Source organism: Amblyomma mixtum, chromosome 3 (genome assembly GCF_055824585.1).
Source record: "Amblyomma mixtum isolate Tamu chromosome 3, ASM5582458v1, whole genome shotgun sequence".
Classification (NCBI taxonomy): domain Eukaryota; kingdom Metazoa; phylum Arthropoda; class Arachnida; order Ixodida; family Ixodidae; genus Amblyomma; species Amblyomma mixtum.
The window spans coordinates 12,876,473-12,903,774 of NC_143014.1; the positions used below are offsets into that span (position 1 = coordinate 12,876,473).

The 27,302-nt window shown below is 46.3% G+C and overlaps 2 protein-coding genes across 8 annotated transcripts in view; both read left to right on the forward strand.

Moving 5' to 3' along the window:
• The window catches only part of LOC149349245 (cyclin-dependent kinase 14-like), a 185,685-nt gene that overhangs the window by 26,172 nt on the left and 132,211 nt on the right, over nt 1-27,302 (forward strand). For 2 of the 7 annotated variants that reach the window (XM_089578188.1, XM_089578189.1), the window contains exon 3: nt 22,994-23,180. The exons of the other annotated variants lie outside the window; for them this stretch is intronic. The gene's annotated coding sequence lies outside the window, so the exon portion shown is untranslated. The remainder of the gene's footprint in view (nt 1-22,993; nt 23,181-27,302) is intronic. 7 annotated transcript variants of the gene reach the window in all.
• Nucleotides 6-14,992, forward strand: LOC149349246 (uncharacterized). Its single transcript, XM_089578191.1, has one exon. It carries the CDS (start codon nt 843-845, stop codon nt 2,043-2,045), a length of 1,203 nt encoding a protein of 400 aa, XP_089434317.1. The 5' UTR covers nt 6-842; the 3' UTR covers nt 2,046-14,992.

A 27,302-nucleotide genomic window follows, 5' to 3' on the forward strand; every position in this document is an offset into this window, starting at 1 on the left:
TGGGGCTTCTTCTCTGCTCTGGGTTTCACCCGTGGTTGTCAGCAGGTGCCTGTCGTTGCACATATGGTCCTTTGGAATCGCTTGGTCATATGTTTATTCAGGATACCCTCATGGGCCCTGAGGGGTAAAATAGAAAGGGAAACAGTCTTTCGAGGTCATGGATGGCATGTTACATTTATTGCAGCTTGTCATGATAACAGAAAATAACTAGGTGATTTTTTTAGACGCGAGATAGATTAGAAGCTGAGCCACATGTGGAAGCTTTCCCCGCAGGGAGGCGTCTGCAGCATGCAGACGTTGGTGAGTGGCGACACCACGGGGTTAACCCGAGCATCCGCAGGGACATCCCCGCAGGGGGATGATGGTGAACAATGTGTCACCACGGACCCGAGCATCCGCGCTTAGCCGTGCGTGGCATCGCCGTGTCCGGGGAAAAGGGGATCCTGGTGGTTGAGCTGATGCCGAGCGTTTGGACCTTTAAGGCCCCTCGGCGGAGGCAACACACCATTTTTCCCCCAGCTTCCTGTAGACGGCACCTCCGGCCTGACTCGACCGGGGGAAATCGGCAGTCGCCTTTTCCTATCCTCCCCTCTATCTTTCACTTTCCTGTCTTCTTTCTTACAACTTTCCTGTATCCTCCTCCGTTCTTGGTTTTTTTCCCTCTTTTTCATGACGGCGAGGGTTAACCGTGTGTGACCAACTACCCTGAGTTGAGTCATATTAGGTTATAGTTAAGGTGTACAGCTGGCGTGGGCAGGACTTGCGGGCAAGTTCCTGTCGCGACCCCTTGTTGGGCTCCATGGTGGGTGGCTGGCACCGTGGCTGAACAATACACGTATCTTATGGCTCCCCCCTCCCAACAAAATGATCGCCCTCCAAAGAGAGTGCGGACCGATGTGACAACCCAGTTCCTCCAGAAATCCAAAGAAATTTTCCCGAACTTCCATGTTGTGCACTGTGAAGAGACAGAAATAACTGCCAGAACAATATCCCCATTCTTGGTTGAAAAAAGCCTGACCGATGCCTTGGGCATGGGATACAAGCTGAAGAAAATGCCTAGTGGTGGCCTTCTGCTAGAGCTTAAAGACAGTACCCAACATTCAAAACTATCCACCATAACGTCAATTGGGGAAACCCCAGTGTCAATAACTGCGCATAGATCCCTAAACACAGTCCGAGGTGTAATCTCTGAAGCCGACTTCCTCAAACTAACTGAACAAGAAATGCTGGAAGGTCTCAAGGACCAAAATGTCATCAATGTCTACCGCATAAAAATCAGGAAAGACAACAAGGAAATACCAACCAAGCACCTAGTCCTCACTTTCAACTCAAGCACACTCCCAGAATCAATAGAGGTTGGCTATCTGAAAATAAACGTCCGCCACTACATCCCAAACCCGCGACGGTGTTACAACTGCCAGCGATACGGTCATGGCTCACAGAGCTGCCGTGGCCGCAAAACATGCGCGAAATGCGCCTCACATGAACACATCTCAGAGAACTGCGAAGCAGCACCGTACTGCGCCAACTGTGAAGGAAATCACGCCGCTTACTCAAGGTCTTGCCCAACATGGAAAACCGAAAAAGAAGTAATCACTCTCAAAACAAAGGAAAACATTTCGTTCAGAGAAGCACGTCAACGGCTTTCACATACCATAGGCACATTCTCCTTCAATGCAAAATCAACATTCGCCAATGTGGTGCGACGGGGCGGGGCACCACACCGGCCTTTGGCACCTGCCCAGGCCACGCGCAGTGAGCCTGCGGCAGGGCCATCTGCGCCCCCGGCAGACGCAGCGAAAGCTGCCCTGCCATTTCTTGAAAAGGGCTTGCCCGCCCGCGAGTCGGCAGCCCCAAAGACTTCCCCCAGTCGGGGGAGGTCTGCATCTCGCATAGCCACGGCTTCTTCGCGGCACTCCAGCGCCTCCCGTGAGGCAATGGACACATCCCCCAGCACATCCACAATGCAGGGGCGGCACAGCTCACTTGAGCGTGCCAAAAAACCAAAAACTCATATCACAGGCCCCAGTAAACCGGGAGCCTAGGTCTTTGTCCTTTTTTCCCCCAAAGTAGAAAAAATGGCATTCCTAATTCATTGGAACTGCCGAGGTCTATTGAATAATTACAGCGATGTAAAGGACCTCTTAAACTCATTCTCTCCTGTAGCTCTCTGCTTACAAGAAACAAACTTAGGACCTCAACATAAGAATATCCTGAAAAAATATAAAGTCTTCCGCTGTGATAGAGAGCACTCAAGTCGGCTCTCGGGAGGTGTCGCTATTATTGTACAGAGTGGTGTTGCGACTCACGAAGCCAAACTTAAAACTAGATTTGAAGCTGTTGCAGTCACTATTGTACATTTCAAAACAATAACAATATGTTCTATATACCTCGAACCACACCTAACAGTCACAATACACGATCTCGAAGCACTTTTTAAACAGTTACCAGAGCCATACCTTGTTGTTGGAGATTTTAATGCCCATTCTGGTTTTTGGGGAAGTGAAGAAACAGATACTAGAGGTCATATTCTAGAAGATTTTATTCTGTCCAACAATATCTGCCTTCTCAATACAGGAAAACCCACATACTGCTCTCCAAGATCTGGAAAAATGAGCTGCATAGACCTTTCTTTTAGTTCACCGTCTGTTTTTATCGATTTTAAATGGGATGTCCTGAATAACCCCTTCGGAAGTGGTCACCTTCCCGTGGTAATTAACTTATCATCACCACCATCAATCATCCCAACTAAACCACATCGTTGGAAGCTACACGCAGCTAACTGGGAGCTGTTTCAAGAAAGGGCCTCTCTTGACCAACTATTTACAGATACTAATCTCAGTATTGATGAACTTAACGAAGCGTTTACATCTTCTATAATTGCGGCGGCACGTCTTGCTATCCCTCAGTCGTCAGGAGTGGTTCGACCGCGCCACAAAGAGTGGTATAACAAAGAGTGTAGAGATGCCAAAAAAAAGCAGAATAAAGCCTGGGGAGTGTTTCGCAGATACTCAACGCACGAGAACCTTATTAATTTTAAAAAGGCAAGAGCAAATGCACGGCGTATCCGTCGAAATGCTGAGAAAGCGTCCTGGAAAAACTATATAACATCCATAAACAGTTCAATTACATCGAAGAAATTGTGGGAGCAAGTACATAAATTAAATGGCAATTTTTCTCCTTTCACGGTTCCTTTCCTTACAGCCCCAGATAAGCAAACAAGTTTACAGGAGCAAGCAAACATCCTAGGCGAATATTTCTCAACAGTTTCTAGTTCTGCACACTACACCGAATCATTTTTAAAATATAAAAACACAGCTGAAAAAAACTGACTTCCAACAAGCGGTTGCGCAAATGAACCATTCAATAGCTTAATTACAGTCAAAGAAATAAACAGTTTTATCTGCTGGCAAGCAGACTGCTCCCGGCCCTGATGAAATACATTACCAAATGCTGGCACATCTTTCCCAACCTTCTGTTGAAGCCCTTCTGAAATTTTTTAACAAAATTTGGACGCTAGGAAAAATTCCAGAAGCTTGGAAGAAAGCCATAATAGTACCGCTCCTGAAACCGGGAAAACAGCCTACATACCCCTCTAGTTATAGACCAATAGCTCTTACCAGTTGCCTTACCAAGTCTTTTGAAAGTATCCTGAATATCCGGTTAACCTTTGTGCTTGACTCTCGTGAACTCCTCGACATTCATCAGTGCGGTTATAGAAAGGCATGCTCAACAACAGACCATTTAGTTCGCCTAGAAAATACTGTCCGAGAAGCTTTCATACATAAACAGCACTGTCTTGCGGTCTTCTTCGATCTCGAAAAGGCATATGATACAACTTGGAGGTTCGGGATACTCTGCGACCTTGCAGAACTAGGCATCCGCGGAAGAATGCTGAACTGCCTAAGTGATTTTCTATCCAACCGTTCCTTTCATGTACGCCTAGGTGCAACACTGTCAAAGAACTTTGTCCAGGAGAATGGGGTACCACAGGGGTGTGTTTTGAGTACAACTCTCTTTGTTGTAAAAATGAATTCGTTAGCAAAAATAATCCCAAAATCAATAATGTACTCAGTTTATGTTGACGATCTTCAAATAGCCTGCACGTCAACAAACGTATCAACATGCGAGAGACAAGTACAATTGGCAATAAATAAATTAGCGGCGTGGGCAGACAGAAACGGATTCCAGTTCTCTCCTCAAAAAACAGTGGCCTTAATGTTCTCTCTCAAACGAGGCCTACAAGCCGACCCACTCATACACCTGAACAATACACACCTACCCGTAAAATATGAACAAAAATTCCTAGGCGTAACCTTTGACAAAAAACTAACTTTCTTGCCTCATATAAATGCACTGAAAAAGAAAGCCTCTCGATCCCTTAACATACTCAAAGTATTGTCACGAAAACATTGGGATGCCGACAGGACATGCCTTTTAAAAATTTACCGCTCTATAGTACGCTCTATCCTTGATTATGGATGTATAGTGTATGGGTCAGCGAGACCATCATACCTTAAACGACTAGATCCAGTACACAACTTAGGTTTGCGTCTTTCCACCGGTGCATACAGGACGTCACCCATAAACAGTATTTATGCAGAAACCAACGAACCATCACTTACAGACCGAAGAACCATGCTCACATGCTCGTACATTTTAAAAATCCGTTCGATGCCCAAACACCTATGTTACCCCATAGTCACAAAATGCCCATCAAGAATACTGTATAACAACAAGCCGCTAGCTATAAGACCACTCCTCCTGCGTTTTGAAGAGATGTGCCAAAACATCGGCGTTCTAGACACATTACCTGCCATTGCACCAAGACGAAATCCACTGCCTCCATGGTACAATTTTCCTGCAATCTGTGACCTCACTCTTACACACTTCCATAAAAAACAAACTCCACAACAACATATAATACAAGAATTCCTTGCACTGGAAGAAAAATACAATAGTTTTACGGATTTCTACACGGATGGATCAAAAACAGATGGTTACGTAGGAAGCGCAGTGGTACGAGGGAATTCGGAGAAAACAATGACTTCCACAGTGCACATCCATCTTCTCTGCAGAAAGTTACGCAATCTGTATGGCCATAGAAAAAATAGTTAACGAGAACCTCCCAAACAGTATTATTTATACAGACTCCTTAAGTGTAATTACAGCTCTCCACTCTGGAAACGCTATCACTCCTATACTTGGTGGCATCATACACGACATAGTAACAGCCACAGCTCGAGGACAAAACATAAAACTCTGCTGGGTACCTAGTCATGTTGGAATAACAGGCAACGAGAGAGCAGATTTGTGTGCTGCTAAGGCTCGTGGAAAGGAAATTAAAAAAGTAAGTATACCCTGTAATGACTGCATGAAATCAATAGAAAGAAAACTAAGGAAAAAGTGGCAGTCGGCTTGGAACAGTGAAGTAAAAAATAAACTGCACTTGATAAAACTAGTTTTAGGTGAATTTAAGTCGTGTGTCCACCAGGAACGTTTTAAAGAAGTCATCTTATGCCATCTCCGAATAGGCCACACGCACCTTACACACAACTTTCTCCTTGCAAAAAAAGACAAACCTGTTTGCGAAGAATGCGGAGATGAACTTACGGTTAACCATATTTTAATCTCTTGTGTTAAACTTGAAAAACTGAGAAAAAAGTACTTTAGTCAATTTTATAGAGAATGCATTCCTTTTCATCCAGCACTGCTCTTAGACGATAATGCCATTGTTAACATTCCTTCTATATTTAGCTTTTTAAAAGAAGCAGGCGTACTGGAAAAACTAATTATTTAACCACTGGCTCACTCTATTGCATGATACACCTCAGCCACTTTCTCATTCATGTGAAGAAGGCTGAGGTTTTTATTTTATCGGTTGGGATCCTCGACATCCTTGGCAAGCCAAGGATGGCCGCTGAGGCTACCTGACCTTTTTAAAGCTTTTACCATTAGCCATTGCTAGATCTCGTCTTCTCCGTTATTACTAGGTGGTTAAAACTTTTTAGGCCCTTTACACCACTGATCATATTCCTCATTTTTATTAAATCCCGCAGAAAACATTTTGCATACCTTGTGCTTGGCGCATGATGGCCTTAGCTGCCTATGTGCCATAAAACCCAACACAGCACAACACACATGTGAAAGCTTGCACGCCGAGTAGGATGGGAGGCACTGTAACAAGCATACCCATTCTGTATTGTGAAATACATTGCCCTGTTATTATTTACCTTAAATTGTAGCTTTAACCTAGAATAAGTCTTATTTTCTCTCGATATCTAGAATTTCAATGAGTGTACGAAAACATTTATACCCAAAAGGTATGAGTGCACACTCGGTGCTAGCTGGATCATGAAAGGGTTAACGGAATGGTGGTGAATGGGATGGATGGATGAATGGAATAGTGAACGTGATGGCACGACAGTTGTGGCAAATGGCTCGGTCATCACATTTTTGCTTAAATTGGTGGAGATCTGGCATTGTTACTTGGACAATTTGATCCCAATCGAATCTGATCCTGCTCAACCTCAAGCCGGTTCCTGCATTGTTTTTTTGAGGGCTGCTACCCTCGTGCTTAGGAAATGAAAATGTAATGTAAATGTAAATGCCACCTATGAGCTGGGCTTTCAGCTGTCGGTGGCATCCTGCAACTTTTATTTCTCTGCTGCATTTCTCTTCTGAGCAGTTCATCTAAGCGTAGCAAGTAGCATGACTTTCTGTTAACCTCCGCTGGTTATTCTTCAACACCACTCGCCTGCCTGGGCAGCATTGAGCGAACGCAGCATCCGTGTGCATGGGCTAGCTGTAGTACGGTGTTACCTGGTGCAGCTGTGTTACAGGACTTTTCATCACTTTTTTTGCATTTGTTTGATTTTTGTTTGCCACCATGACAGCACAGCCTGGTTTTCAGCAGGCTAACTCGATGGTCAGGATGGAGTGAGAACGGCAAGCAGTGTTGCTTGTTGAGTGCACGTGGAAATTTAGTCAGGATAGGACTCGCCGATCAGAAGTGCCCGTGTGACAGCAGTATTAGTAGCACTGTTAAAACTGTGCCTGTCGCTTATCTTAGTATATCACAATTATTAACGAAATAAGAATTGTTAGCATTCCTACTAGGGCATGTCATTAGAACAGTTTGAGAGACTGATTGAACAAATACCAGATGATTGAGACTACTTTCCAGCGTCTTGGTGAAACTGAGGGAAAAATTTTGCCAGTGGCTGAAAGAGGTGAAAATGCACAGTTTTCTTCTGTGCATTATGGCTCTGCTAGTGCAAATGACAACATACCTTGTCTCCAGAGATGAGCAGTTTTTCTAAGTTTGCATGAAGCATTAGTCATGAACATTGCTGCCGTGCTTTGTTAAGGTTGTTTTCTGTTCTTTACTTACTGCAGCCAGTGAACACGTCAGAGTGAACTGCCAGGGTTAGGTTTTGTAAACTATTCATAAAAGAAAGTAGTTTTTGGTGTAGAAGTAACTGACAGTGCATGGAAAGCATAAATAAATGCTTTCCCTGTGACTTGGGCACTATTTTTTTCTTAATTGAAAATGAGCTTTGAGCCGCCGCAGTGGCTGAGTGGTTATGGAGCTCGGCTGCTGACCCGAAAGACGTGGGTTCGATCCGACCGCGGCGGTTTGATGGAGGTGAAATTTTAGAGGCTCGTGTACTGTGCGATGTCAGTGCACGTTAAAGAACCCCAGGTGGTCGAAATTTCCGGAGCCCTTCTCTACGGTGTCTCTCATAGCCAGAGTCGCTTCGGGACGTTAAACCCCCATAAACCAAACATAAACCAACTGAAAATGAGCCATAATGTTTTTATTTGTATTGGTAGTAATCTTCAACTTGTTTTGTGGGTATGCACATTTAACCTATGCATTTAACCTATGGTATGCACATTTAACTCATCTTAACCAGAACAACTTGCTTCAAAACAACCAGCATGGCTTCCGCAAACATTTATCGTGCCAGACACAGTTATTTGAGCTAACAACGGACCTTCATCAAGCAATCGATTCTTCCCTATACATTGACTCCATCTTTATTGATTTCTCTAAAGCCTTCGATCGTGTGCCTCATAACCGTCTGATGATAAAAATACGCAACTTGCAGCTGGATCAACATACTACGCAGTGGATTAAGGCATTTCTAACAAACCGCTTTCAGTCAGTTAAATTAGGGAGCTTCTTATCAAGACGTACAGGTGTTGCTTCAGGAGTACCTCAGGGTTCGGTGCTGGGTCCACTGCTTTTCTTAATATATATTAATGACATCGCGTCGAACATAACATCAACAATACGATTATTTGCAGATGACTGTGTAATTTACCGAGTAATATCTAGCCCTCGCGACATCGTTGCTCTCCAGACTGATCTTGATGAGCTAACTAATTGGTGCGGCAGGTGGCAAATGGTAATTAACGCCGATAAAACTAAACACCTCAAGTTTAATTCCGTTGCCAACATGAGCCCTAATGCCTACTCAGTTAATAATACTACCATTGAAACTGCAGCGTCGGTAAAATACCTCGGAGTAAATTTTAACTCTAATTTATCCTGGAGCACTCATATTGAACAAATCACTAACAAAGCCTTAAAAAAACTTGGTCTTCTTAAACGCCGACTGCACCAAGCCAACCAGGACACAAAACTACACGCATTCAACATGCTGATCAGGCCTGCGATAGAATACGCGTCGGTGATCTGGAACCCTCATCACGTCTATCTCATCAACATGTTGGAATCTATTCAAAACAAAGCTGCTCGTTTCATCCTTTCCCGTTACTCTCGGTATCAAAGTGTAACAGCACTGAAACTATCGCTCCATCTCTCGCCTCTGGTCATGCGCAGAAAATTCAGCCGTTTATCCTTTTTCCATACTATCTACCACAGCAACACACCATTTTCAAGCTCTCATCTTCTCCCGGCACCGCACACATCGGCTCGTGTAGATCACATGCAGAAGATTAAACCTATTTTCGCTCGGACAGAACGATACAAATACTCACCATTGGTCTTGTCTATAGAAGAGTGGAATTCGCTTCCTTCTAGCATTGCGACTATCGCTGAAACATCCTCATTTCAAACAGCTCTTTGGTCCTATTTAGAAAATTCTAACATATGTTGATGTGCGTTCTTTTTTTGTTTTTTTGTTTTGTTTTTTCTTGGTTGCTCTAGTGTGTGTGTGTGTGCTGGCCGTAACGTTCCGCAAAATGTTAGATGCTGTGTTTAGCAACTTTCGAAGCCGGGATTTTTCTTGTTTCCTTTTTTTTTGCGCGGTTTGCTACATGTGAATTTTTTTTCAAATACCTCATTTTTTTGTTCCTCTTATTAACTTGTACCTGCCTTCTTAACTTGTTTACTTCTGTTTTCAGCCGTTTGTATTCTGTGTTTTATATCTGTTGTTTTCTTTCATGAATCCCCCCCTATGTAATGCCCGCATTGGGCCTTTAGGGTATTGAAATAAATAATCTCCTGCCCCATAGTAACAGCGGTGCATGATTATCATGGGATGTTATGCGCGCACCATTTGGGAGGTTTGCAAGCGAGGGCATTCGCACTGCACTCACTTCCTTTTGCGCATTGCCGCGGAGACTTTCCCTCTTTCCCCTCTTAGAACGGAGAGACCTCCTCTCCACAGCCTGGGAAAAGGCGCGTTTCTCCCGAGGCTCGCTTGTCTTCTGGCGGGAGCCGCGCACATGCACGGATCAGAGATCTGGCACGGAGACCGTTGCCGTCCCCATATCACCCACAGCGTGTAACTTGACTGCTGCGGGCTGTGTGCATAACCAACTAGCCCTGCAACGTGTTTTACTATGTGAGCGAGGAGCCTCGTGAAGTGAGCGGAACATCCCTCATCCCACCATTTTGCATGTGTTCTCCCCTGTTGTGCTTTTCACCCTCGATCGCGAGTGGAATGCTCTCTCGTTACGGTGGTTGTTCGTTTGGCTTCTGCTTGTATTGCTCGGGAGCAATAAACGCTCATCCGAGTAGACTACTCATGTTTGTCCCCTCTGGCCCGAACCCACCGTGGTGGCAACTTACTGCACCGTGGGTTGGGGGTCACAGCTCTGACTGCTACGGCTGGCACGCTGGTGCTAGAAAGCAGCTACTGCTTCTAGCCCTGTGAACGTTACTATAAGAATAACCCTGATAGCTTTCAGCACTCTCTGCTAACTAGTGCATTTCAGCGCAGTCGTGTCTTGATGTAATAAACACCTTGATGTGCAGGAAGGCAGCGTTGATGGCTCAGCGTTGTTGCCTGTGCATGCAGTATGTTATGCAACGCGTTTTTGCATTCCTTTGAGTTGCTCATGACACAGTTTTCAGCAAGGCCAAGACTTTAAGCATGGTAACTACTGCTTCTGCATGAGCGTTAATCTTGCGTGGCCTCTTCCTAATACATAAATTAAGTTGGGCTTTTAAGAAGGAATAAAAGGGTTGGAGCTCAGAGTTGGTGTGAAATGAGCCAAGTTTGTACAAGCAGTGCTCGCTTGGGCAGTGTCCCGCTATTCACCTGACCCTTAAAAGCGAGATTTTGTTATTCAGAGATGAGCATCACATTCAGTAAAGCAAGTTGTTTTTCATGTGTTTTCTTTCTTGAGCATTTCTTTTAAAGTGCTGCATTGACTCACTAGCATTAGCTGGACATCATCATCATCATCATCAGCCTGACTACGCCCACTACAGGGCAAAGGCCTCTCCCATGTCTCTCTAATTAACCCTGTCCTGTGCCAGCCGCGGCCACCATATTCCCGCAAATTTCTTAATCTCATCCGCCCACCTAACTTTCTGCCGTCCCCTGCTACATTTGCCTTCTCTTGGAATCCATTCCGTTACCCTTAAGGACCAGCGGTTATCTTGCCTTCGCATTACATGCCATGCCCAAGCCCGCTTCTTCCTCTTGATTTCAACTAGGATGTGATTAACCCGCGTTTGTTCCCTCACCCACTCCGCCCTCTTCCGATCTCTTAACGTTACACCTATCATTTTTCTTTCCATAGCTCGCTGTGTTGTCAGTGGATATTGGCAAATTGTTATGATGTGAACAACATGGTGCCCCGGATATATTATGCTCATAAAGTGCTCTGAATGTCATTTTTAAAAGGCCAGCTGACAAAACTTGATAGTTTATGATTATAACTCTCAAGATTGGATGAAACCGAGCTCTTCCAGCAGGTTGTTTGTTTTGTCGAAATTGATATCTTGCACAGAGGACTGGCCCTATTGTATGTTATGTTAGTCCCTGTCGTTTCATGGCCTTGTGTTTTGAAATTCGTCTGTGCCCCGGATTTTTCAGTCTGTGAAAGCTGTACAGCTTTCCTTGGGAACTGTATGACTGCACTGGGGTGGATGCTGATGAGCTCTTACTTCCTTATTTCATATCTACTCCACCTTTGGGGCTTCCTATATGTCATCAAACAGAATTTTACAGGAAGAGTCTGGTTTTATACAGGTCCTGTTCAGAGCAGGCAGGTGTATGTGACCTATTTGCCGCTGATACGGTTTGTAGGAGTCTGGTTTAACACTGATATCAGAGACACAGGACCTCTTTGGCGAATTGACAGGTTTACACGAGTCCAGTTTTAGCACTGACAAACCGGGTTAATACTGCTCGGTACCTAGAACTTAGCTCTTGTATACCTTCATATCCGGGAACAGCAAAGAACTTATACAATGCAGAAGTGAAAGCAAGAATGTAGGTTTTTCTCAGCCTCGTGAAAAATATGCTCGAAAATGCTGAGATGCAACACTGGCCTCTGAAATATGCACGGGCTGCCTCACAGCCGTCTACATACGTAAAACCTTGTTAATTCGAAGTCATTGGAACCGCGAGAAATCTTCAAATTAAGCGGGTTTACGATTCAGGCAAAAAAATTTGTTGCAGAATTACTTAAATTAGAGATGCTGGTTTGCCACGTCTGGTAGTTTGTGGCTCCAAAGGTCATGTTCTCGAGTTGGTCAGCTAGGTGATACATTTCATAACTTCTATCATGGCACTCAACAAAACTGCGGATAACATTTAGCGATCCGATAACTTCACCGAGAGCAGGGGCTTGGGGAGGCTTGTCGATGTCGTCGTCGCTATCGTCGCTGCCATCGGGCATGTTCGCAACAGCAGTAACCTTACTCTCCAAGTCCGAGTAGCCTGTCCGCTCATCACTCTCAAAGTTCAGATACTTGGTGAAACCGACTATGTTGAACTCACCCTCCTCTGCGCAGAGTGCATTGATGCAGTCGCAATACTCTGCTCCTTCTTTGTGAAGCTTACATGGGTAGTCTGCATCGGCATCAACAGTGCTTTCACTAGAAAAGCCAGCGGGTTCAAAACCCTGCGTGATCAATATGGACTCCACTTGTTTCCAAGCGGACAGAGGCATATGGCTCCGAGGAGGTTGATGGAGTACTCCCTGCCATTGTCGTGGCAAAGGAGCATGCGCTTGAGTAGGTGGTGCCGATATATCTTCCTCATGTGGTGAATGACACCTTGGTCTGTCGGCTGCGAGATCGAAGTAGTGTTCGGAGGTTGAAATACCATCCTGATGGCCTGGAGATGTGGGATGTGGCGATGTGCCGAGCAGTTGTTGACGACAAATAGGACATTCCTGCCTGTGGCCGCGAGCTTGCGTTCAAGTTGCCGCACGTACTCCTCAAATATTGCACCTGTCACATAGGCTTTCTTATTGTGCCTGCAGACGAGTTCATTCTTTGGCGGCAGCTGCGCATTTTTTAAGCAGCGAGGCTTCCCTGTCTTCCCAATAACCAGTAGCGGCAGCTTGTGTATACCACACATGTTCGCGCCGAACAGCACAGTAATCCTGTCCTTGGCCTGTTTTCTACCCTTGATTGCAGTGTTCTTCACTGCGAATGTTTTTGTTGGCAGCATAATTAAAAATGTACAGCCTCTTCAAGGTTCTAAACATCGTCTGTGCCGTATTCACTAAGCAGCAGCACTAAAGTTGCCGCTCTCACCACAGACGGTCAGAAATGTCAAATGATTACGTTCTTTAAAGCGGCGAAACTATCCGTTGCTACACTTGAATTCTTTGTGCTGCCCAAGTTGCAGAGTCAGGTGGTTGGCCTTCTCGGGAAGGTGGGCTGCGCTTGCTTTCTGCAGCCAGCGAAGCAGAGCAGATTCCGCACTCATGACCGCTTCGAAGAATGTCTTGCCATAGGCTGCTCAGCATTGTGGACAACGTAGAGAGGGGCACGCCGTGCCTGTTAGCCAACTCAGTCTTTGAACAAGCGTTCTTGCCTGCTTCTTGAATCAAGCAGAACTTCTGCTGCAGTGTTAAAGTCTTGTACTCCGGCATTTCATTCGCTAGTACGGTCACAGCTAGCACTTCTGCACAGCCCGAAAAAAAAAAAAAACTGCACAGCAGCCGTCCCCTAACCGCTTCGCATAACACAGAGAAATGGCACAGGGGAGAGAGACCTGCCTAGCACATACCTGCAGCGTTTGAGGCATGGGGGAAGAGTGGTCATGGCACGGAACACGTGCTGCCGCTGACGCAGTGCGAAGAAAGGGTGAAGCATGCCGTGGGATGGAGTGGGGGCGAGGTCACGTGACAAAAACGCGTATACCTGCCGCGTTGCAGTGAAGCACGTTTTCTCCTCTGCAGGCGTGCGTTTCGGGGCGCACTGTGGACCGATTTTTGTGCTGAGAGGGCTCTGGCTGGGGCACTTCGCCTATAAATCATCGCTTGGTTTGCGGCGAAGCATGGATCGGGCAGTGGTGCAGGCTGCCTGTCCGAATTATCCGGCCAGATTTATGTTGGAAAATACGAAACTGCAGAAAACCTTCAAATTATCCGGGATTTTGAATTAACCGAGTTGGAATTATCGAGGTTTTACTTATTGCATGAAATGGCCATAGCGAATGTGCTTTGTCTAGCAGGGGATGACCATGTGTGTAGGGAAGAACACAGGAGCGGTTTTCCTTCGCTTTTGTAGTCTTTCTTGCATTATTCAGTTAGCCCTGTCCTGTGTAGCCACCTTGTCCCCGCAGCGTTTAGAAAGCCTTAGCTGTCTTTTTGCTGCCCCCCTGCTACGCTTGCCTTTTCTTAGAATCCACTCCGTTACCCCTAAAGGGAAACTGAGGACAAGTTGGCCTGTGTTGATAGGGTGCCGTGTTCTGATTGCACACGAAAATGGAGCTTTTTAAGCTGGAAATACAGGCACAAGTAAAATGTGTTCGTTGACGGCAGTGTTTTGCGCGGATCCCGCCATTCAGTCCAAAATGATGGTAAGCAGTTCTTTTCATTAAGACTGTCACGAGGTAACTCTCTTAAATACTTGACTATACAAGCTTGGCTTTTGCTGCTGGGCAAATGTCAACGCAGCCAGTAGAGCCATTTTTTACTAATTGGATGGAGTTGCCCTGGCATTCCATGCTCATTTCAACCAGGGTATCATCAATTATCCACGTTTGTTCTCTTCTGTCTCTTGATAACTTATAGGAAGGACTATAGACACCTAATTTTTGTTGCATGTTTCCTTCTTTTAGGTGATGCATTAGACATTAGGATTCCTGGATCACCATGGGGTATTTGCCTCTGACCGCTAAATGATTTATAATTGGATTTCTTTGTTGTTTCGGTTTCATCAACTGAACGATGGCTGTAGCAACGTTACTATATTCTTTCCAGTTCTCAAACTGTGGTGTGCCGCCTGACGCTTCTCTGTTGCGCTCCACTTGGGGGCGCGCGCGACGGAGTTTTCCCGGAGAGACACGAGACGCCGCGCCACAGCGCGTTTTGGGAAGCAAGTGGCAGTGTGCCCGTGTGCTAACGTTTGCACTCGTGCTAGCTGATTTCGAGCAGTGTTTTGTCTTGCTGGCATGAACTATGTTACCGTGTTTGTTACGGTTATGATTCTGTGCGATCTGCGGGAGAAAAGAGGCATTTTTTCAGGCCGCCTTGTGATGCTGAACACCTCCAAGGTTTCGAGATCGTGTTCCGTTTGTGATCTTCATTTCCACGATGATGACATCTTGAAGGTCTTCGAGCACAGCATTTGTGGGGATGTGGTGACGATTCCGTGTGGCGACGCCGTGCCCCGCCTATTCCCAAACTGTCCGAAGTACCCGTCAAAACCGGCAAGGAAACGCAGAGCGCCTGCTCATAGACTCTCACCTGCAATATGCAAGCGTCGGAAAAAAACAAGGTGAGCGTGTGACTGCGGCATTCATCGTAATAAACGATGATGCCAGCTTCTCAGCAGATAACAGCGCGCAGCTGGAGAGTACCAAATCTTCGTTTCTCATGTTATCTCGCTTGGCCAAAGACCGTCAAAAGGTTCTAGGTTGGTCTCTTGACTTTATTGAAGCAGTGGCTGTATTGTAGCTGGGCATAAGGACCAATATTCCCTGTGTGGAAACGTCTCTGACACATCGATTTGAAGGTTTGTGCAAATGGTCGACTTGTGCCTCGCAGTGTCTACGAGTGGCTTATGACATGTCTGCACATGACATACGGCACATTTCAAGCCCGAAGGCCTACACATTAATTGCTGACATGCAGCTGCTACCACTGCCATCAAAGTCTCGACAAATAATAAAGGGCATCCCATGCAAGTATGGCTTCAACCAAGTTGCGCTAAGCAGCATCAAAGGCCACTTCTCTGGCCAAAGTATTGCTCCTCGATGAGGTGGAGTTGAAGCAGGGCATCTCCTTCAATAAGGCCTCATACAAAATTGATGGATTTGTCGATTATGGCGAAGTTGCAGCACCAGACGCAAATCAACTTGCTGACCACTCATTGGTACTGACGTTTATGCCACTCTTTGAAGACTGGGTGCAGCCAGTCGCATGCTTTGCAACAAAAGGAGCAGCTCCCGGAAAAGTACTTGCTGAACTTGTAATGAGCGCTGTCCTGGAACTGCACAAGAACAATGCGTCAGTGCTGGCTTTGATCAGTGATGGGGCTGGCAACAGTAGATCTATATGGAGCCAGTTTGGAGTCTCGGGCAAAATGGATGCACCTCATCACTTTATTGAACACCCATGGGAACCATCCCAAAACATCTATCTCATATGTGATGTTCCGCACATCATCAAATGTATAAGAAATCATCTGAAGAAGCACACCTATGGAATGGTAAAGAAAAAAGCATGTACAAATTTGCAGTGCAGTCTTTAACAGTTTCATTTTGCTACTTTCAGGCAGGCGACCTTCGCATCAATTTCCGGCATTATGTGACGCTCTATGAAGTAGAGAAAAACAAACATGTGCGGGTTGTGCCAAAACTGACTGAAGCACATGTTGTCCCTGATAACATGCGTAAAATGAGCATGAGACTCGCAACACAGGTAGATATTGTTTTTGTAAAAGCATACTGTTTTCCTTTTCTGTCCATAGACTTGAAAAAAATGCTATGTTTTTTTTTTCTACAGTTCTTTAGCCGTGGAACATCAATTGGAATACGTGTATACAGGGAAGCAAAAGTTGCTGACTTGGAAGACTCGGAAGGCACTGAGACATTCACAAGAATGCTGAACGATGTTTTTGATGCGCTCAACATCAAGCTTCCATCCATGGGAATCAGGCACCATTCCAAAGAGATGCAGGCAAGCTGCTCTTTCTAGAGCCTAGGGTTGCTAGTACATGCGGCGCTTCATTGCTTCATTAAATATTCACACAATTTTTTTCACACTATAAAGCACTTCTTGGAGGTCTTGAACGTGGCTGAGCAAAATGCAGTTGAAAAGGGCACCAAGCTGTTTGCCTCACAACTCACAACAGTCTCTCTACGTGTCACATTGTTGTCGACCCTAGGTGTTATCAATAATCTGTTCAACAAGGGAGCATTTTGTACCTTGACTGCCAAGCTTAACCAGTACCCCTTGGAGGTAACAGGATGACCTTCCTTCACTTTCAATCGCAATTGACGTGAGCTTTTTCTCTAATGCTTGTCATTTCTCTTTCAGTGGCATTGTGGCCTCATTTGGAGGAGATGAGTAGTCACACCCCAGCCTGTCCAGGCCGAACCAAATGCTGTGCTTGTCAGTGGGCTGGAGAGGCTCATCGCTCAAACAGGCTGACTCCTGCCCAAATGAGTGATGAGCGCAGCTACTTCGAAGGCATGTTGTACATAAAGTAAACAAGCACTCCAAGTGCGAGTTGTGCATGCAGGATATTAGCTCAGCAGCTCCAGTCATCAGTTCCGACGCATACCTCACAGTATATCGGAGCTTCAAAGAAGGCATCCCAGCTTCAAGATGCTGCATTTTGTCGGGCTTATAAATGAGTCAATTTCACTGTGCCTTGATGAGGCAGGTCTCTGTGGGGATTTGTTTTGAAAGGTCTTGGACGAGCTGGATGAGTGCAATCTATCGCGGATGGGCTGTGATCGGCACATGTCCGCTCTCACGTGCCAAGTGTTGTATTTTTTTATTGTCACGCGAATGCATTTCTATGCAAGGGATGTAAACTGCCATCTTCAAACCCGCGAGAAAGTCTCCATCACCAGCAAGAAAGCTGGTCTATTGTGTTGAGTGGAGTGTGGGCATCCCTTGTGCCTCACAATAAATGCTTTTGACGCCACTGACAGAAGGAAAGTGTCTTTGCTTAGCTTATTTTTCTTTTTCAGCCACAGGGGTAGTGGAGAATACCTTTGGGGGGCAGCTTCGCTGCTGGTGCTTTATCGTGCCCATTCCGCTCAGTTATAGCCCATCCCCAACATCCAACGAACACTAATGAGCTGTAAAAATCTGAGCCGCAGTGCATGTCACAATTTCAAGTCAAAGATTGCTATTTAACCTGCAAACCGCCAGCGCTCCGCTCCAGTGCACCGGGCTAACCGTGGCCGCCACGCCATCTGATGAGCAGAAACGAAAATGGGCCGCACCTCAACAGCCACCCCGGAGTGAGTTTGAGAACTGAAAGGATCTAGTAACGGGCTGTAGTGTGTAGTTGACTTTAGGTTATGTGAGGCACGAAAAAGACTGGAATAGAAATGCTGATACATTATTTTATTTCACTACAGCGCTTAGGGACATTTAAGGCAAATATCAAACTAAGAAAGATAGATAGGTTTTTCTCGGGGACACTACAGAAGTTTTTTCTATGCGAAAGGTGCTGCGTTGCTGAGAAAGCTGCAAATGAAAGTCTCAAAATCCTTCCACATTCAAAGCGCCTGTGAAAATCGAACTGCCTAGACGTCTTTTCTATGGTGTCTTTGCAATGGAGCTCTCTGGCCAACCAGAGGTGCCACTTCAAAAGACAGGAAATGTGGCCGGACCGACAACTGAAAGTCAACAGATCAATGGTCATGGTGGCAAGGTGCAAGTGCAGGCTGCCTCAGCCTCCCACTATTTCAGTGGGGCTCTCCGCTGCATTGTGTGCATCTGCGTCTCATTGCAACATGCCGTGTTTGGTCGAAATTTGCTCTGTCGGTGTGAAAGAAATAACGGGAAGTAATCGAGGGCAGCCGCAGACTGCAAAACAAACCGCTGATCGCGCTCATGCATGTACACGCCGGCGACGATAATACGTGTGTAGCCTTCAGTGCGTTCTGTGATGTCATGAAGTGTACACATAAGCCTCGAGGGATATAAACGAGCGAAACTGTTCATAAGAGAAAGCACTGTATGGCGGCAGCCAAGCAAGCACTTGTCTCTTCACTTCAGCGCTTGCCATGATGGTAGCGCTTGGATGCCAAGGCCTTGTGCAGAACCCCCTCAAAGATTTTGCCACGCCGGTCTGTCAGTGTTCTCACGTAATTCACTTGACAATTTTTATTAAACTTTCAGACATTTCGTGTGTAAACTTTCCCGGTGGCCAGAATTCTATTGTTGTAGCCTTTATGTCGCCGATAATTTCATCATTATATATGGTTTATTTTTATATAGGGCAATGGGAGAATTGGTAAATCTAAAGAATTTGATCGTTATAACTGATATCATTCAAGTTGATTAGTTCACTGTAGTTCACGCTTGGGTCATGTGAGGCACAATAAAAAACACTGCAATATAACTGCTGGTACCTCGTTTGTTGTCATTCCAGCTTTTGAAACAGGTTTCTTTAAGTTTTGTAGCGTTTTAAATCTTCGTATCAGCACTTATATTACAGGTTTTTTTTTTTTTTTTTGTGCCTTACGTGACCCAGCTGGATGTAGCTGTTTGGAGTGTAGTTGAGAATGCGCACATATAATCTTGGTGGTTTAGTTTTTTTTATTACTAGGGAGTGCATAGACATTCACGTCTTGGTTTATATTTCTTTTACTAAGTTAGCTATTGAGCGATTCGTCAAGATGTTGAAAGTGCCTGTTCTTGTACCGTCTTTGCCAAAAGTAGCTGAGCAGCCGCGCCGGCAGCCGGAGTGCGCTTGCAGCCGAGCGACAGCGCTATTATCTTCAGTGCTGGCTGCTGCGAGTGTAAACTAGCTGCCGTGTGTGAGAGGGCATGGCAGCACCCTTCGGAACATGTCACATTTTGCATGGCTCGTTGTGCAGGGGCTCTTCCTTTCCCAGCCGCTGCCAATTTGTTCAAATCCGACTTCCACGGAGCAGGCGCTGCGAAACCATCAATCATCAGATGTCAGGGAAGGTCTTTAGACAGTTATCTCGGCTTCAACTCAGGTCATTGGAGCTACAAGTCGGTGGTGTCATTGGATTCCCCTATAAAAGCAACAAGTGACCCCTACCAGCTCAGAGGGCATGGCAGCGCTCTCGGAACATGTCACATTTTGCATGCCTTGTTGTGCAGGTCAGTTTTCCCAATCCATTCTGCAGCTTTCTTGCAAGTTCTTATGGCCTTGTTATGTGCCGTGCCCTTGGATGTGCATAAGCATTCTTGGTGATTGTTGATCTGTGTTTTTTACTTCTACTTTGTGGCGATGTAGAAAAGAATCCTGGCCCTGAAAGTGACGATAAACCAACACTGAGCACAATCTTGGCGGAATTAAAGGATCTTAAACTTGATCTTAAATTGACCGTCGCCACCGTTGCTTCGTTCACACTGCACCTTGCCACCATTACGATGGATCCCACTTCCGAACCAGACAACAAAGTTCTTGCAAAGAACTCCGGCCTGCGCTTCAGTGACTTCAGCCCTATAGAGCGTGCGATGCTTTCGAGGGCTGTAGTGGCCGGATATGTCCAAGCACCGAGGAGCTGGCATTAGTCGGCAGCAAGTGCGGGAGCAGTCATCACCGTCACGACTGATGATGGTAGGTGTGGACATATGTGAATTCTGTAATAATAGTTCTCGTAGATCGTAGGGCTGCCTGCAGAGTCTTGGTACATTCACTAAGCGAACATGCTGAGCGGCGTGTTTGCTAATATCAAGGCTCGTGCAACATTAGCTAGCCACAGGCGTTTTCCTCTTCCATCTCCGAAGCATATGACTGCAAGGTGCACGAAAGCAACGTTTAAAAGCCGGCAGCAGCTATGTTGCCTGCTGTCACGAGGAGCTGCGATAATAAATCCTCTTATTCATGTACCAGCTGAACGCTAGGCTCACGAGTGAAATTCGCATTGCTACTGCAGATAAGCGTACCCAGTCAGCTTTTTTTCTTTTTGCACCATAACTTTGCGGTTTGAGGTGCAGTTGCCAAGTTCTGTTGAACTTCGAGGAGCTCGAGTGTGTGTGCTGCCGTGAGGTGGACCGCGTCATCGTGTCTTAGTCGGAGGGCTGCATCACGGAGCACCCGGAATGCAGCCTTCTATCCGCGTTGGTTACTTCAAGCTACGCGCAGAGTGGGAAACTATGAGCGACGATATCCACAATTGAGGTTCTGTTCCTGTTTGATGCTGCGTTAGGCTGCGCATACAGTACAACTTGGCACGCCGCCGCGATGCCTCAGTGGTTATGGTGCTCGGCTGCAGACCTGAAAGACACGGGTTCGATCCCGGTCGCGTGGTTGAATTTCTATGAAGGATAAATTCTAGAGGCCCGTATACTGTGCAATGTCAGTGCACGTTAAAGAACATCAGGTGGTCGAAATTTCCGGAGGATTCACTACGGCGTCTCTCATAGCCTGAGTCGCTTTGGGACGTTAAACCCCATAAACCAAACCAAACCAACCAACCAGTACAACTTGGCATTCCCCGGCGTTCATCTCCGAATGTTTTTATTTTACACTAGATCATAGTGCAGTTACTTTTTTATGTATTTTCTGCTCTGAAAAAAAAGTTAATTTCCAGTGCACTGCATTGCATATGAATAAGTCTTGTAGCATATTGAGTTTTAATGACTATGACTTTATTAGGAATATTAAGAGGCAAGTACAAGCAATTTCTGAGGTTCTTGGGCTAGATTCTATGGTCCTAAAGGTAAGATCAGAGGAACGTGGTTCTCCTTGCATCTCAAGAGAGCTTCTTAGTGGGTGGGTTGGTAGCTGTTCATTGTAAATATTTAAAGGCACCAAAGCAACTACACATCCCACACTGGAGGACAACAGGACAGAACGGAACTCACAGCTGCTTTGTTTCACAGAAAACACGTGCATGTGTATCCTCAGGGGCAGGACTTGCTTGCAAGTTCCTGTCTCATTCCCTCGTTGGGCTCCGTAGTGGGTGGCTGGCACCGCGGCTGAATGGAAACTCTATTGCACTTGATGGCCACTTCGACGGGGCGCTGGAAGACTCAGCCCTGCGCGACTGCAGCGGATTCTCCTACAGGCTACCAAGGAGTACCAGGAAGCGCTGCAGGGTCCAGTCATCATGTTTTGACAACGGCCTTCGTCTCCAAAGGGGAAGCTTACACCGCGTACCTTTCCACGTACCTTTCCACGTAGCCTTGCCCGTGCATTGGTGAGAAACACGTGCGACCAGCCGCGCACCGTAGGAATGTCACTCATGTAGATTCCTGTGTATGCACGACGAAGATGGCACCCTCCTCTTTAGCTCAACACGTGATGGGGGCGTGTTCCCTGGGGAGAGTGCGTGTTGATCTGCCACAGTGAACTTGACCCGCCTTCTTCAGCAAGCACGGTCTCCATCTAGGGATTTTAGGGAAGAAAACCCCTATAAAACTGCACACAGGATGGGCAAAGGGTCCCTCACATTAAGTAGCTTCCTCTCACCGAGACTCTTCGACGGAGAAGCACTCTCAGTTGCTGTACGTGTGCATAATGTAAATAGTTGTATTAAGTTTTCCTTGCCTTCCTCATACCTAGTCTCCGATTATCCTTATCTTATCACTGGTCCGGCTGTGATACCCGAGTCACAACGTGCCAGATTCTGTGGAGGTAGGCTACACAAAGCTCAAACTCAGACCATACATACCCAATCGACGTTGATGCTACAAATGCCAAAGGTATGGCCATGGCTCGCAGAGCTGCCGGGGCCAGCAAAGCTGCTCCGTATGTGCTTCCCAAAACCATCCTGCTGAGAACTGTCAATTTGAATCACACCTTTTTGTAAGCTTTGCGGTCAGCTTACTCAGTTATGTCCAGCCTGGAAAAAGGAAAAAACATAACACTAAAAGTTTAAAAGTCGGAAGACATATTTTGCAGGGAAGCGTGGAAACGACTTTCGTTGCAAAATCCAAGCTACTCCGCCGTGGTGCAGCAGAGCACAGCATCACAGTGGTTTTCGGCACCTGCATTGGGCACACAGCGAACCTGGAGCAGGGCCACCCGTGCCCCAGGTGGCAGCAGCTTTCCCTGCGCCACAACCCACAAAACAGGCCATGTGGACCTCCAGGTTAGGGGGCCACAAGGCTCCTCTCCGAGTGGAGAGGCCCAACTCAAAAACAACCGTGTGTTCTGCACGGGCATCCAGCATATCCAAGGGTGTGATGTAGACAACTGATTCCTTGCCCCCACTCCTGTTGCTGCAAAGCTCTCTTGAGCGTAAAAAAAAGGGATAAAGTCCCAATAACAGGTCCAAAAGAGCCATCAACCTAGTTTTTTAGCCTTATCACCAACTAGTCTGTAGGCATGGCATTTATAGTTCACTGGAACTGTCGTGGACTTTCAAAAGAACTGCTGGGGACTGTCCAGGCACGCACGGATCGGCAGCACCTGATAACTACTTGCAACTTTCAGAATCCCTGGACTGTCATCAACCTACGCGTGCTGCAGTCGTCGCAAGCCAGGGTGCGGTGACGAACCAGTTCTCAACGGAACCAGAAACAGCCACGTCGAACCATAGCAGCGCTTAAGAGCGACCTTCATTGGGTGCCAGCCCTCGTTGCTGGGGGCGGTCCAGGCACGCACGGATCGGCAGCACCTGGTAACTACTTGCAACTTTCAGAATCCCTGGACTGTCATCAACCTACGCGTGCTGCGGTCGTCGCAAGCCAGGGTGCGGTGACGAACCAGTTCTCAACGGAACTGGAAACAGCCACATTGAACCATCGGAGCGCTTAAAAGCGACCTTCATCGGGTGCCAGCACAATGAGCGCACGCTTTAAATCCACTACTGTGGTAGTTCCCTCATGCACACGTTCCACTTACATGTACCGCACAGTCCTATACATCTATACCGATTCGTGCTAACATTCAGTTAGCTCCTCTATGCACTTGTTTTGCGGTTGACCTCAGCAGTTCCTCCTCAATATATGCAGTTCAAATAAAATTTCTTGTAAGCACTCGTGTACAACCACCGCAGGTTTTTGCACCTGTTTCAAATAGCCCAAAGAACACGTCTTTGACCCTGAATGATGAGCAATGAAAATGGACATTAGGCTCAGTCAGCACTGCAGCGGTGGCCTAGTGGTTGAGCATCCGCCTCGCATGCGGGAGGTGCTGGGTTCGATCCCCAGTGCCCACCACCCACCGGTGCTACAGTGGGTACCAGCTCTCTTCCCCTGGCCTGGTGCTCGGCTTCATTAGGGTGAAATGCTTGGGGGAAATGGGTCTCTGACCCCACCTTGAGTAGACGAAAAATACCTTGCGCCATGGTGCTCTTTGGCCACGGGTGCCCTTGCACTATAAAAGCCCACTATCAGGCTCAGCCTGAGCTGAAAGCAAATACTCAAGATTGAAACACTTCACTTCAGTGTCGGATAGAGGTGAACTAAATGAAAAACTATAAAAGAAAATGCTCCGCAAGCATGGTCACTCCACATCTCATTCTTATGTTTTGCCATGGCAGTAGCAGACTATAGCACTGTACCGGAAGGAAGACTCGACTGCATGTCTGTTTTTTCTTATGACCCCCACTGGGGCCACCTTCCGCTGCTGGCCAGGATAGGAGGCTGTTAAACTGGTTCAGTTCTAGTAATGTTGGAGAATACTACATGGTAATCCACATATAATGATGCCTTACTTGTCATTACAAAGAAAACACGCACCCAAAAGTTCTCTACTCCTTTAGTGAGAATTACTGGGTCTGTCAGGCGGAGTAATGAAACGAAGAAAAGTTAATTTAAAGAAGTGTTTCGCGGTCCAAGGTATTGCACATTCAGTGAAGTCTGCTGCAGTTGATAGGCTATTTGCCTCAAGGAGATGGTTTCCAGGGCAAACTTTACAGGCAATTCTTGCATGGAGGCTGTGGGAGTGCAGCCAACATTTTTGCATGCATTTCAACTTTTTCGCCTACAGAAAATAGGGGTCAGTGCAGTTTTTTTTTTTCTGTAAAAAATGTAGCCCCCCCGCTGCCCCTCCCTTCCTAAACCCTTCATCACATTGTTAGGGGAAGTTTACGGGATGCGGTTGGAAGTACAAATATTTTTTTTACACGCGATCAGCCAACCGTCTGAAATGTTTAAAGGTGTGAGGAAAGATGGATGCTGCATCCACTGGTAACAGTACGAAGCGAGGTTGTCGTGATCATAGTTTCTAAATATTACCTGGAGGGAAAGCTGGCTTCGCCATCTATGTGAGTTCCTTAAAGAGCACTTCATCCACCGTGGGAACGCCGGGAAGACAGTGTGGGTGTACTTGGCTTGGCCCTAATAATGTCCCTCCATGACGTTTGTCCGACCAGGTTAAGTAGCGTCAACCTCCATTCCCCCACGGCTCTTCCTCCTCACATAGCTTTCCAACCTCTGTCTTGAATGGAAGGAAGCGCTGCCATTTTATTTCTTGGTTCTCAGGGCGAGTCTGTGGCTGCGTTGCATCTCTGCTGTTTTCATCCATCGCCGTATTACTGTTTGGGTGCTATTTTTTCAGTGTTGGAAAAAGAAGCATGTGTATCGCACTAGTGGTTTGTGTCCGCATACGATGATTGCACCATGTGAAAAACGTCAATTTCTGAGCGTTCAAGCCATGAAGTTCACCGATGCCAAGGGACAGAGATCGGAGCCGCTGCTTGTTGATGCCGTGGTGCGCCTTCGCACCTCGTTGATAACACCGGCCCTCTCGAATTATGGGCTTCCATGTGAATGTGTGAATGTGAGCAGATGCAAAATGGACCCTGACTTCCGGCGGAATTCGGAACTGGAAAAGCCATATGCAGATACGGAAAGAAGGCAGCTTGCACTTCAAAGTTTGACGTTATTTAAAAAAGCCCTAAAACATGACTACGACTGCAGAAATACAAATTTTGACAAAACATACAATGTAGTGAAGCATTGTTTTACAATTAATGTGTCCTGTAATAAAATATGCTTACAGTACAAGGCAATAAATAAGCAGAAAAGCAGACTATCACTGAATTTGTCATTGCTAGAGAGGGCTTTCTCTTCATGCTGCCAAATATAGCTAGCCTTGGAAAATAATTTTTGCGTTAAACAGACACTTTTCAGGCGAATATTCTTTCAAAGAAATTTTTAGTGCTTTAAATAGTTTACTTTAGAAGCTTCCGTTTTCTCATTGTGAAAAACAAACGTTTCATTGGTGTAGTTTGCTATTATGAGACGTGCCCTATGTTCGTGCCCTGAGAAACTTGCCCGAGCCCCCTCTTTTCTATGAGGAACAGGTTTGCGCTCACAAAGTGCCGGCTCTCAACATGTTTTGGCACTGCACTTACAGATTTTGCCGAGCATAACATGAATTAGGAAGCGTAAACCTGTCCTACCACAAGTAAGTGATGACCGTGGTCATGCTGACTATAGTCAGTGCAACGTGTGGGTATTTATGTGAAATAATTCGTGAAGTGGAAGTCGTTCCTGCATGCAATGCGTGGCCACCGCCAGTCTTTGAAATGTACCAAACAATTTTCGGTGACTGTGGTGAACAAGTTGTGCTTGTCAATGTACTTTGCGCTTTCAAAAGAAGTGTCTCCGAGACTCCTATGAGAAATATGCAGAGTGGTCACGGCAGCAGTCTGTTCAGTTATCAATTCACAAAAAATGGTCACGTCTGCACAGTGCTGCCAAGTTTTCAGTTCACAAGAAAACCTTAGTCCCTTATTTTCGCATTTCAATGCGCAGGTAGCACAGGTTCCCGCTTAGCAAAACCCAGCTTGCTCCGTAAATTGCTCCCAGTGAGGGGAAAATGGACTTTAAGGCCTAGCAGGCCAACGTTTATAGATATTTTTTAGTTCCATAACACCTCGCAGCGCCCGTAGGGAGCAGGCGGCCTGTCGCCGTCCCCGCCACCGCGGCGCTGCAATCGCGGGTTGAGCTAGGAGAGCGAGAGTCGTCTGCTAGCGTGCAGCGTTTTGCACGAGCGCTCGCATTCGAATCATCGCTGTGCGACTGCAGTTTTTTGTTTCCGGCTCTTGCCCGGAGGTATTTCATAACATATGTGTGCTTAGCGCGTTTGCGAACTTAAGAGCGGTATTCTGAGCCGTGTCACAAGCGGCCATTTTGTACGGGCAATGACGAAATGCATGCTTCGATTCTGCTTCTCGTGAGATGAACCTAACCTTGTTACTTCAATAGATTCGTATTATCCGCCGAACCAGTTTTTCGTGACTGGCTGTTGTGTCTCGCATTTCGCGCAAAATTACTTTTACGTTTATTACAGCAATACTGGTGCAAATAAAACCCGCCGCTGTCTCGGTGGCTATGGCCCGCGGCTTCTTTCCCGAATGCCGTGAGTTCGATGCCGGTGTAGGCGAAATGCAAGAGTAATTCAAGGCCCTTGGCATTTAAATAGAAAAAATTTATTCACCAACCCACTAAACATCGTTGTTGACAGATTTGCTGTCAACTAATTTGTCAGACAAGCTTCGCCTACTTTCGCTCTTTTTGAGCTCTAACGGCGCTACTATTTTCTAGCCACTTTGCTCGCGCAAAGAAGTGCATGGGCGTCACTAAATACCAGTAAATTAATTGAGCTGTGAACACCTCAGCATGCTCTGGTAAACCAACACCATTCGTGCCTTTTTTTACAAGAGAATCCAGCACGTTCCAAAACAGGTCGCCAAACAACTCGCCCTTTGAAGCCTGTTTTATAGCACCCTCTACCGCGCTTACACAGGCAAAGGGTACGGTACGCGAGAAGGGTATGCGAGACTGCCACT

What these genes read in the sequence shown, in the direction of transcription:
- LOC149349246 (XM_089578191.1), top strand. Translation starts at nt 843, where the DNA reads ATGGCTCCCCCCTCCCAACAAAATGATCGCCCTCCAAAGAGAGTGCGG.